At 37.4% G+C, this 12,437-nt stretch overlaps 2 protein-coding genes across 3 annotated transcripts in view; one reads left to right on the top strand and one right to left on the bottom strand.

Moving 5' to 3' along the window:
- LOC139954850 (gamma-tubulin complex component 5-like) overlaps positions 1 to 5,291 on the bottom strand; it is a 59,251-nt gene extending 53,960 nt beyond the window's left edge. For both annotated transcript variants that reach the window (XM_071954813.1, XM_071954812.1), the window contains exons 1-4: positions 5,192 to 5,291; positions 4,506 to 4,612; positions 749 to 860; positions 3 to 99 (exon numbers count right to left, since the gene is read on the bottom strand). In XM_071954813.1, coding sequence (XP_071810914.1) covers positions 3 to 99; positions 749 to 860; positions 4,506 to 4,612; positions 5,192 to 5,287 — 412 coding nt within the window. In that variant the 5' untranslated portion in view covers positions 5,288 to 5,291. The remainder of the gene's footprint in view (positions 1 to 2; positions 100 to 748; positions 861 to 4,505; positions 4,613 to 5,191) is intronic.
- A 236-nt stretch (positions 5,292 to 5,527) lies between these two features.
- On the top strand, positions 5,528 to 11,344 carry LOC139954855 (small ribosomal subunit protein eS8-like). Its single transcript, XM_071954820.1, has 6 exons — positions 5,528 to 5,581; positions 6,517 to 6,623; positions 7,378 to 7,477; positions 8,629 to 8,804; positions 10,115 to 10,244; positions 11,124 to 11,344. Exons 1-6 carry the CDS (start codon positions 5,578 to 5,580, stop codon positions 11,231 to 11,233), a joined length of 627 nt encoding a protein of 208 aa, XP_071810921.1. The 5' UTR covers positions 5,528 to 5,577; the 3' UTR covers positions 11,234 to 11,344.
- Positions 11,345 to 12,437: the final 1,093 nt, after the last annotated feature.

Genomic DNA, 12,437 nt, shown 5'->3' with positions numbered 1-12,437 from the left:
ACCTTCCTGTTGTCTTGCAGCCAAGCCTTGTAAATTGGAGTTTGTTGGAGTTTCAGACAAGTTCAGCACGACAGATAATATTGCATAGTGAGTGTCAGTCTGTGAGGGAATAAAAACAAAGTCATAGCTAGATTTAACTGATATAATTAAAAATATAAGAAAAGAGAAAAATAATGGACAAATTATTGACAATAATGTTGTGTATCTGCTAAGACCAGGGATAATATGTATAGAGATAAAAGGACACCAAACTAAGAATTGGTTCACTTATCAATATCAATTCAAGCAAAATAAATTGGTCAAATAAAACATAACTTATGACTAGTTTACCTGACAAAAGATAAAAAAAAAATAAATCAAACAAGACAGTTATAAAAACAATTATAACTAGTTTTACCTAAACAAATCTTCAATTTTAGATTAATGTAACTGAACATAGGAGATTGAATTTTCTTCATGTTTTAGCCAAATCTTACTTTAACAGCATATTTGGGCCAGTAACACTCCTCTTCAAATGAATCGTTGGCCTATCTCCAGAGAGATGGGTGGCAGAGGAAAACTTGTAAATGATTGTCAAGTTGTCTACAAGACCAAATTTCTGTTCCGTCAACCAAAATCAGGTTTGGAGGTCATCCGACAGACAACTAGTTGTTTACATTTGAATTCAGCTTGGATCCTAACCAAATATCCTCCTTACCCCCCCCCCCCCCCCTGTGGATAATAGCGATAAATTGAAAAAAATTCTCACCCTTGGTAGATCAAGCTTCTTTCCCAATGGAGCTTCTAAAAATTGTTGAACCAATTCTTGAAGTCTTTCGGCCTTCTTTGGCTGGGAATGAATTTCAAACTTTTCATACAACCTGCAACAAAAATAATAACAGTGCAGTTGCTTTACTTTTAATTCAAGATCTAACATTATGTAACCCTCCTTTCCTTCGGTCAAGGTAATTAGGACAATGGGTCAGCAATATGTGTATCAAGTTCTAAATGTTCAGTGTATAGTACAGTGCACACTGTAACCTTATTATTGTTAATATTGTCTATACCACCTGTCCTGCATCTTGATGTACAGTGTTCAGTACCACAGTAACTAGTATGTTATGTAACTGCAAGTATGCTTATTTAAGAGTTGATATTTAAGAGTGTGGTCAAGTTGACATATTTGTAATGTAGATAGGCTTGCACGGTAAACCGGTTTTAGTACCGAAACCGGTTTTTTCCGACCGAATTTCGGTACTATTTTTTATTTCAAGAAAACCGAAAAACCGAAAAAACCGGAAAAAACCGAAATGTGAATTGCAAAAACTGAAAAAAAAAGGTTTGTTGACTTTGGTTTCTCCTTTTTACTGTTCTTTTTGCAATATGAAAGTAAATTGCAACAAGAGAAAGCTTTTCTGATAGACGACATTGTCAGCTACGATCCGCACATGCCATAACCAGTGCTTGAGGGTGGATAGCTAGGCCTAACATTAGGCTATGCAGCCCATATATGCGTGCATCAGTTAAGCGACCTTGTAGTATTGAACTGACCTTGGTGGCCAACGTTAGTAGTTGTGAGAAGTACACACTCAAATGACGAGATGCAGTTCAAAATAAATTGTTACAATCAAAGTGTTTGTCCTCTTTGTGTTCTTCTTACTATTTAACTTCAATTAAATAGTAGAGGATATGGAGAAAATCTTTTCAAACACATTGATCACAGTTCGTGTTCAAAAAATGAACGTTAAAACTTGAAAGATACATTGCGCAATCCACAATACAATACGACATGTACAGTCGCAGGGGAGGGGGGGCTCTGTGAGTTTAACAACTAAGATGTAACAAGTATCATTAGAACAATCACGGGGGGGGGCTCTGAGTTTAACAACTAAGATGCAACAAGTAACTTTAGAACAATCGCGGGGGGGGGGGGGGTTGAGTTTAACAACTAAGATGCAACAAGTAACATTAGAACAATCACAGTCCATTATTCACAAGAGACACCTGGCGTCAGGCTTGAGTCAAGGAATATTAAAGGAGTAAAAATGTTGCATACATGGCTGAAAATTACAGCTGTTGCTGTTGTGACAATTCTCCTTTGTACGCTAATGGATTTTATTTTCTTTGTAATTTTCCTTTAAACCTTTCTTCTTATCAGTTATCAGACAAGGCGTCTCTCAGGTGGTTTTTCGTTTACGTTCATGAACACATGTTTCCAACTTAAACGTTAACGTTTCTTGAATTTATTATTCTTATTTTTAACAATTTACTGCGAACGAACAGACTTGAACCCGCTGTTGATAAAGCTTCAAAAATACGCAGCTTAGCGATCGAGATTTGGATGTTTTCAATGCAATTCAGGAGGGGAAAAAAAACCGGTTTTTGAGCCAGATTCGGTTTTTTGCTAGAGAAAAACCGGTTGTAAGTTTTCACGAAACCGTGCAAGCTTAAATGTAGATACTTTTTATTGTCTTGTGCCATTGATAGCCTTATAACATCCCCATTTCCCATAATTGGAGGATTGAAAATATAAATAGTTCATGGTACATTTCTTTGTGTTTTGTGTCTCTCATTGTAAACCTGTGTAGAACAAACTCAGCAGTTGTTTTGAATATCAGCATTGAACCATTCGGACATGGAGACAATTTTATCCTGTCTTGAAGCCTAGGCCCACTTGATACACATATTGCTGACCCATTGTCCTAATTACCTTGACCGAAGGAAAGGAGGGGTTACAGTTAAAAAAACAAAGATAGAAAAAGGAGAGCCACAAAAGGATATTGTTCCTTTTTAAATTTTAAACCATTGTACCTCAGTGGTCATTTTCATGAGAAACATAGTAATATTTAGAAACTGTTAAATGTTTAGTAGCTAACCAACAATTAACAGTAGAGAAATAAATATCTGTAAGCCAAAACAGACCAAACTACTATGCAGAATGTCTGTTGTTGGGAATACAGAGTACGTAACTGGTTAACTACTTTAATGGTTCTATCTCAGTCTGGAAATTAATTTCACAAATCCCCTCAACTTGACTTAAAATCTGGCAATTGGTTTCGGCAGCTTAAAAAGGGCCTTCGTGATAAGAATATCTAACCCTAATAAGATGACATTTATGCAGAAAATTGTTGAAATGACTTAGACGTAATTAATAAGTTATCATTTCAGTATTTTCAAATAATAGTAATTTACATTTGCTACGGGTCTAAAATTCACCGCTTCATCCTTCATGAGTCGAAAATCAAACATCAAAACGTTTTTACTTTGAAGTGCAAAGCTTCTACTGTATCTTGATTTCTTGAACCTTAAAGGCATTGAAGACTCGCCCCAAACCGCAAGCGGCCATCTAAAAATGCTAAGTTTCTGTTGCTTGCAAATGACGTTTTGTTTGTGTCGCTACAAAATGCAGACTGTAATGAAAGGTGATTACTTTTTATCTTTAGCTGGACCTGAGATGTCCATCGCTGTATCGTTTGTACACTGTGCTGTGGGTATTGACCGCAGCTGTATGTACTGACTGTACACTAGTGTCTAATTACCGATGGTAGCAAGCTGTGTATGTATTTTCTGGGATTGATGGTGGTGTTTAACACTTCTGTTACACCTCATTCGAAACTAGGTCAAATTACCGGCATTAGACGTTTGTTTTTGCGTGAGTCTTCACACCCTTTAAAGTCTTCCATGCCTTTAAGTTGGATTTTAACTTTTATTTTTCAATAATTATTATATTCAAGGTCATTCCATCATGTTAATCACAGATGGCTGTTGCTCCACCATCTCCAAAAATTACCATCCTCTTCAAAAAATTACCATCCTCTCCACATACTGTACTCTAAAAGTTTGAGTCGCATTGCATTAAAATTGGTTGACTTATAAGTTTGTCATTCCACAGTTTGCTGACAAACTGGCATTTTTCTGAGTTCATCAATAATTATAATATTCAAACATATGTATATTACATACAGCATTCATACACAATCGGATTTCCATCACTAGCTAGGACATCTATGTGGTCATAACCATCTGGTTGCTCCTAGATGACTGGTTATAAACCATTTTGCGAGGTGCAGAAAATTGTTGTGTCCCACACTTTCATGTAGTAATGTTTTTGTAGTTTCATGGCAAAGAATTGAATTTTATGTCTGATGTCAGAGTTCCTGTTTATAGTAGATTAAGACAATATATTAATTAATCCTGTACATCTCTGTTTCCATTGAATGTTCAAATTAAATACCATATAGACTACAAATCCAATGCGATATGCAATTTTAAAATCATAACTATTGGGTAGGCTAGATCTGTTTCTGAAATTCATTGTATAATATTATTTTTTCTTCAGATTTAGGCAGTGGACACTGAGGTTATATTTTTAGCTAGTATATACTGCATTTCACAGATTAAAATTACAACCTCACTTGAAAATCATGTACACACATGTATGTGTTCTCAGTTCAAATAGATGATCTTAAACTGGTTCGACTAACTTTTCCTAATCTTTTACTTAAAGTTAAAGAGACAAAAATTACCCTCTAAGAGTCTTTTCAGTGACATGGCTGTTCACATCCAGGTAACGATGAAACTTAAAATTTGAAAGTACAAAGTGCAAGGACCTCTTAAAGTTCTCTGAAACTTCCTGAAATGTTAAGGAAAGGAGAAGAAGATAGAGAAGTGCAAATAACTTTGCCTTTCCAATGCCTGAAAAATTATGCCAGTTAATCATAATCTTGTCTGTAATTAATAAGGCTGTGTACATATCAAAATAAATGCTCTTACTAACATATTCTGAAAAATTGATGAACAGCAGTCATGAAAAAGAAAACTGTCTTCAGTTTCATGTGATAGTTTTGCATCAGAAAAACCTTTGCATACAGACCAAATATGCATGGATTTAAATCCTAGAATCACGAAAATTGATTGAGCAGAAAGCTGTCAAATTTGAACTCAGTCTGGGGCCTAAATTAGTATTGTTTAGGCTACATCTTTTCAGCTTAGCCTATTAGTTTGGTCCTGCACTGCACTGTACAAAGATTTCGCGAAACTAGTACAAACCAATGCATACTTAGTTTAGGATACACTGGTCTACATACTAATACTGGGCTTAGCCGTCAAGCTATAGTCGGGCTTTATCTAAGATTAAATAACACAACTAGCTATTTGAAGATAGTTTCGAAATGAGTTTATCGAAACATGTTATTTTCGAATGATACAATACATTGAGGTTCAAGGTCCCCTTAATCAGCTTTTTTGCTTCTTTTTCGATGTTCGAGTCTTGCTCCAACTTTTTTAATGATGCCGCCATTCTGACCATACTATTTACCTCTAACAATGATTATAATTTGAAAATGCTGCCACCACCTTCGAAAAATATGATTCCTTTATTGTTCTTATTTGTATTTATCTCAAAAAATTTGCTTTTTCTTTTTATTACAAATTGGCATAATTATTTCTAATCTTAACTGAAAACAGCTATCTTCAATTATTTTTCCTCAATTTTTTGAGCTGTATTCAAGGGCACTCACAATAAATATAGACATGAAATGCTAATTCAAGAGACGTCTGTTTTTTAACCACCTGGCCTCTTTTCAGAAACTCCTCAACATGGGTACGTGAAACTTTAACAACTTAAGTAGAAAATCCGCTGCAATCGTCTTTTTGAGACTGAAACATGTTGTATTTCCTAGATTTTCATGTGGATATTAAATATATCTGTATTGAATGGATAATTTGAGCATATTTTATTCGTATCGAAGCGTTAAAATTCATGACTATAAGTAGCTTACCTGTTTTTCGTACTGACTGCTCATGTAGTAACACAAAAGTGTAAGGCTATGTCTAAATTGTTATGTAGGCTGCGGCCCCAGAATCTTGTTTTACATTTGATACAACATAACCTAGGCTTGTAAAAAGGATAAACCACGGTTGCGAATGTCATAACAGAATTCCAATTTGTATCGTTTGTCACAAGATGTAATAGAACTACGAGTAGCCCAGTAGTTTGGTCCCGTCTCTGCTTAACATTGCGAGTATGGTTTTACGCTAAGTACGTACGTTACTAGCCAAGCCTAACGTTACAGTACACTTAACTGAAAGAGCTGTAGTTAGGCCTAGTGCCTATTACTGTATCTCATTATTTCTTGCAGGCATGACCTGTTCTTTTTCGTCTAGTAAACGCATCAAGGAGTAAACCATAGTCGTAGGCTAGCCAAGTAGTACTGTGTTAGATGGTGGTGAGTTTTATTTTAGGCTAGGCCTAGACCTATCCTTTGCCATGGCTTAGGCCGAAGTATGTGGTAAACAATAGGCCAACATTTCAAAGATTAAAATAAAAGGTCAGATAGCCATTAACTTAAGCAACAGGGTTGCATAGCTCAAGGATTTGGCTGCAATATCAAAGTTACATTTGGTCAGTTCCCACTGGCCTATGCCTGCCACCAACATGAACATCATGTTATTAAATATTCTTTGTTCTGTTACTGTCACTGCTAATCAGTGTTGGACCATTGCTAGATATTAATCACATTTTCTGCATTTAATCAGGTATTTCCCGGGATCGATGGCATAAGAGGCGAAAGACCGGAGGAAGGCGTAAGCCGATCCGTAAGAAGAGGAAGTTCGAGTTGGGTCGCCCACCTGCCAACACAAAGGTAATGGATATCTCTCCCTTCTCCCCCTCCTCCTTTGCATCGGTTTCTCCCTCACTCTCCCCACTGCCTCCACACACTTACCAATACCAGTGTTGATGGCAGTTGATTTCGGATATTACCTTGCTAAATAGGAAGATAATTAAACTGGTAAAGACCATTCTCAGTACACATGTTTAAAATTCAAAGATGAGGTTGAATTCAGAAGATGCAAACCGAATCCAAGCCCCAATCGATATCTTTATCCCCTAAAAGTATAAATGCTTTTCATGGAGGGGCTCCTCCAAAACCCGTAAGGAAAACCATGCTTCATTTGGGAGATATCAGATGGTTTGCGACTATGGCCTTCGAAGTAAGGCCACATTTCAGATGCAGTTTTACGTTTCTAAGAAAAACCTGGTCGTCTGGAAGCACTGTGCATACTTATTAAATAGTCAACCATGAAATGTATCCTACCCGTTTATCAGTGGGGAGGGGAAATGCGTCCTTTTGATTGGTTTTGTACAACTCTTGAACAAAGTAGCAGAATGATGTTAATCAATGATTTCTATCTGATTTAGGGCTAGCGTGTCGTTTTGACACACTTCCCTTTACACAGCGGATGACACGTCATAGTTACACTGACTGCTACTTGTTGGGTTTCCTCAGACCCCCGGCTAACTTTTAAGGCCCCTCTCTGCTCCTCTCCTGCTGTTGTGCCACCTTAATACAGGAATGGTTACCAGATGTATAAAACAGCTTTGCTTTCTCATTTCAGTTGGGTGCCAAACGTATCCATTTGGTGCGTTGCAGGGGCGGTAACATCAAACACAGGGCTCTCCGTCTGGACTCTGGAAACTTTGCTTGGGGATCAGAAGGTGAAAAAAAAATACTTTGTACTCATTGCTTGCAAATTGAAACAAGTCTCCATGCAAACCTATGAAATAATATAAATAGTTTGTATTTCATGACCATCTACTGTGATAATTTGATAACTTGCCTTCATCAGACATGGAACCCATGTCATGAAACCAGCATGTATATTGTGTGTACATGTGCATGAGCAGGGAGTAATTAAGTGGTTAACCTTTCTTCAGCAGTTTTATCTCTTTTAAGGTACTATAGTTCCTATGTGAAAAATAAATATTTGGAGCAATTTGACTGTATTGCATCTATGCATTTTGCCATGCGATACTGGATTAAATTATTCCTGGAGTCGGCCCGAATTATGAAAAAAAAAATCTGCAATCGGGAATTTCTGTTTAAGCATTGTAAGCATTTGAACACTAGATGGTAGTCGATGGTTTATACGTGGTGGCCTATACATTTGATGGTAAATGTTTACAGCTATGTTAGAAAACTGTGGCACAGGCACCATTTCATCTTTAATCCTTTGTTAAAAGAATATTTTGAATTGCGGTCATGTGAATTGAAACTTAACTAGTCAACCCAACCATCTGTTCCTTTTGACTGCTAAACTGTATAAATTGAGAAATGAAAAGGTCGAATAAATAAGGAATGATTCTGCAGTGTATTACATTCAGTATCCTACCCGTTTATCATGTGGAGGGGGAAATGCGTTCTTTTGATTGGTTTTGTAGAACTCTTGAACTAAGTAGCAGAATGATGTTAATCAATGATTTCTATCTGATTTAGGGCTAGTGTGTCGTTTTGACACACTTCCCTTTACACAGCGGATGACACGTCATAGTTACACTGACTGCTACTTGTTGGGTTTCCTCTGACCCCGGCTAACTTTGGAGGCCCCTCCCTGCTGTTGTGCCACCTTACAGGAATTTAACAAAAAAAAAATCTGCAATCGGGATTTTCTGTTTAAGCATTGTAAGCGTTTGCACACTAGATGGTAGTCGATGGTTTATATGTGGTGGCCTATACATTTGATGGTAAATGTTTACAGCTATGTTAGAAAAATGTTAGAAAAGGTCGAATAAATAAGGAATGATTCTGCAGTGTATTACATTCTGTACTTAGGTTTAATAGTATTTTCAATTTTTTTATTTTCTCGTAGGTTGCGCACGCAAGACCCGTATCATTGATGTGCTGTACAATGCCAGCAACAACGAGATGGTGCGAACCAAGACTCTGGTGAAGAACTGCATCGTGCAGATCGACTCCACTCCATTCCGTCAGTGGTACGAAGCTCACTACACAGTACCGCTCGCCAGAAAGAAGGGCGCCAAACTGGTACGGGATAAGTGACTCGTTCTTTTCTCGGGCGGGGATGAAATCATCTTTGAGGAAATTCTTGTAGTGTCATCCCAAATTTGCCATTTTGCCCTCATTTTATCCACATACCACAGCTGTAAAAGTTATATTATGCAAAGATACTACATAACTGCAGTAAGAAATGTAAATCATTGGCAAATGAAGAAAGGTGGTTTGGGGTCTCCAATATCCTCCTGTTGTTTCCCTGTTGGACTGGAATGGAACATTGCTCTTAATGTGATAAAAGGATGGTGATAAAAAATTGCTGCATGGCCATTTGTCAGTCAGCCTGGAAACAATTTGTCAATTTTTCTTGCATCCAATTGCAAAATAGACAACATATATATATATATATATATATATATATATAGCAGTATATTTTTCACCAAAAAAAATATGTTATTGACCTCAACACAGTTACAAGAAATGTGTTGGCAGTATTCAAAGGGGTATGATGTTTAACGATAAGTCTTTCTGAAAAATGGGCGAGTTCCATTAACTGAAGACGACTCATACTGACCTCTTTTAAGTTTAATGTCATCGCGCTCAGGTAATTTTGAAATATAACTGTTTGTGCAATGTGTATTGATGAAAGGAATATGAGGATTTGCTCATAGGCCTTGAAATCCTGGCTACTTACTGGCTAAATGCTAGTGGAATTTGTTGTTTGCTGGCAGAAATAAATAGCACTTGCAGTTTTCTGCCAATAGACATTAGACATGTTAACGTATATTAATAAGTCTGTTATGAATTGTCATTGAAAGATTGATTTCTGTGTTTAATATAAGCCTTGTTTTACTGTTTCAGTATCAGGCTATATTCAAGTTAATTGAGTCCCCCTCAGCCTCTCTCATAAGCCTGTGCAGTAACTGGTGTATGTTATTATTCAGGAATATGCCTGTGAGAACTTACAGTAATTTAAGTCAGTAGCTCTTTTAAGTACCTTCATTTTGTTTGACTAAAGTTGTGAAATTCTAAGCCTGACTCAAATTTTTTCAGAATAAACATGGAGTAGTCTTGTTCAATCATCCCAGTATGTGTCGGAATAGTCGAGTGACCGGCTAAACAAAACTGTTTTTTGTTAAGAGTGCTTCATAAAACACACTAGAATCTACCCCACTGTGACCTCACATAAACCTTCAGCTCTAGAGAGTTGCAAAAGTAGGCTACATTCCAATTTGTGTTCACTCTCCTTGACACTTCGACCTGGACAAAAATACCCCCCCCCCCCACCTCACATTGAGGCTTCTGTGAGACACAGATGTCAGTATTTTTATCTTTTATTTCAGTCACAAGCAGAAGAAGAAGTACTGCATCGCAAACGCTCCAAGAAGATCATGAAAAAGTACAACAAAAGGAAGGAAACCGCCAAAGTAGCAACAAATCTTGAAGAACAGTTTGGTCAGGGACGTCTCCTGGGTAAGCATCATATCGCTACGTGTGTGTCAAATTGTAATTTAATATAAGCTTCACAAACGTTTGAAGCCGCCCACCAACCAGGATCACAAATGCTGATGTAATCTCTGGTGTATGTTGCGTTGAAATAATTGAATAAAGGAACCTCGTTGGGCTGGTATCACAATCAAAAGTGGGTACCTTGTTACATTTACAGATCAATTAAAGATATGGAAATCTGGGAAGGGGTTTTATTAGGTTATGGGTAGGTTTGTTACACGTTTTTGCTAACGTGTGACGTTTAAAGAGTATCCTACTCAAAGGGGTATGATGTTTAACGATAAGTCTTTCTGAAAAATGGGCAAGTCCCATTAACTGAAGATTAATCATACTGACCCCTTCGAAATTTGATGTCATCCTGCTTGGGTCTGCGATGTTTACAGTAATTTTGATATATAACCATTTGTGTACAGCAGTCTACAGACTATTGGGCCCACAAACCTGGACCCTTCAAGCAGACAGCCATAATATAGTAGACCCGTGGGAAGGCCCCATTCCCCCAAACTGATGCTCAGAGCGCATGTAAGCTAGCAAGGACTTGATGTTAGCAATATAGGTCGATTGATTACCATCATCGCCAAGCTCTGAAAATCATGGAAGTAAAGTGTTCGATATCGTGAAGAAATCGCATGAAATGAGCAAACACTTTGCACAACCAATCTTAGAGTCTTGTCCCCTAAGTTTGCAGGCCTTTGGTTAGCTGACATGGCATGTATGTGGCATTTGACATGGCATGTATGTGGCATTTGACATGGCAAGTATGTGACATGGCATGTATGTGGCATTTGTCTTCCCTGACTTCTCTTTACAATTCATAGTTTTTTTTTTGTGTGTCTTTCACAGCTTGTCTATCATCTAGACCAGGCCAATGTGGACGTGCAGACGGTTACATTTTGGAAGGCAAGGAGCTTGAGTTCTACTCCAGGAAGATCAGAGCCAAGAAAGGCAAATAGATGTTAAAACCCGCCAGGAAAATGCTCATGTGGTGTTTGAAACCAGTGAAGAAATAGAAGATGATTGTTGTCAATTCTGAGAAACAGAAATACACTCCATAAAAACAGTCACTTTGATGTTTGATTTCTTATTGTGTCATCAGTGTTGTTTATTTTACTTACTTAAAGGTAAAGAGAGGTTGAAGCAGTGAGAGGATGAGGAGGGTGAAGAGTAAGTGAAAGCAGGGGAAAGGGTGAGGAGAGGAGGCGGCTGAAGAGTGGTGATAATGCGAGGGATCAGGTGATAGGGGAAGGTGAAGGATTGGTGATAGAAGGGGAGGAATGAGGTGATGTTGAGAGTGGAGGGTGATAAAAGGGGTGGATGAGGTGATTGGGAGATGGAGGAATAAAAGGATATTCTTGTGCACATGAAATTGTCAAGCTTTTGTGGACTTTAAGGTTGCTGTAAGGCACAATATATGTTGTAAACTATTATCTTTCCACTATGCTACTTTAATTTGGAGGTAATTGGCTGTGTTAAACATCTGAGACATCAATTGAAGTGGTTAAACATCTGAGTCTAACATGGTGAATCCTATCATTTGTGATGGAGGTTAAAGGTCACTTGGGGTGAGCAGAGGGCAAGTGTGAATGTATCAAATGTCCTCATTAGAACCACCAAATGAAAGGAACTTATATATCCATAGTATGATAGCCTTGTTCATTGTATAGTTCGTGGACAATTTGAAGTTGGTCACAGTACATATAAGGTCACCAGGTGTGAAAACTTGGAACAACTGTAAATACAATATTTCCAGATACAAAACTGCAGTACACAAACCCTATTGTTTAGGTGGAGGGTGCAGGTCATTTGGGGTCAGCATAGGTTACATTCAGGAAATTTTAATAATGACTATTAGATAGGCAGTTTGATTAGATGTCATATTGGCATATGACTTTCCTATGAATACAAGAGCCCAGCAATTCTTTGTAAGATCAAAGGTCTTTTGATCTCAGCAAGGGGGAAAGTGTAAAATCCTTAAAAGCACTATAGCTGGATGATATTGTTTTCAAGAGAAGTTTCTAATTTGCTTCAAGTCAATTGTTAATGCTAGCAGAATTTAATTTCAGAAAACCTTTCTTTCTAGTTAGGAATGTGGTCAGTAATAAGCTCTTGTTTATTTTTCATTTGTCAAATCACCCTCCACATATCGAGTGGGTTAAT

Source organism: Apostichopus japonicus, chromosome 17 (assembly GCF_037975245.1).
Source record: "Apostichopus japonicus isolate 1M-3 chromosome 17, ASM3797524v1, whole genome shotgun sequence".
In the NCBI taxonomy this organism is placed as follows: domain Eukaryota; kingdom Metazoa; phylum Echinodermata; class Holothuroidea; order Aspidochirotida; family Stichopodidae; genus Apostichopus; species Apostichopus japonicus.
This window is presented reverse-complemented; position numbering and strand designations above follow the sequence as displayed.

What these genes read in the sequence shown, in the direction of transcription:
- LOC139954855 (XM_071954820.1), top strand. An exon ending in GAAAGAAGGGCGCCAAACTG is followed by an intron (nt 8,805 to 10,114) that starts GTACGGGATAAG and finishes CTTTTATTTCAG; the next exon opens with TCACAAGCAGAAGAAGAAGT. An exon ending in TGGTCAGGGACGTCTCCTGG is followed by an intron (nt 10,245 to 11,123) that starts GTAAGCATCATA and finishes TGTCTTTCACAG; the next exon opens with CTTGTCTATCATCTAGACCA.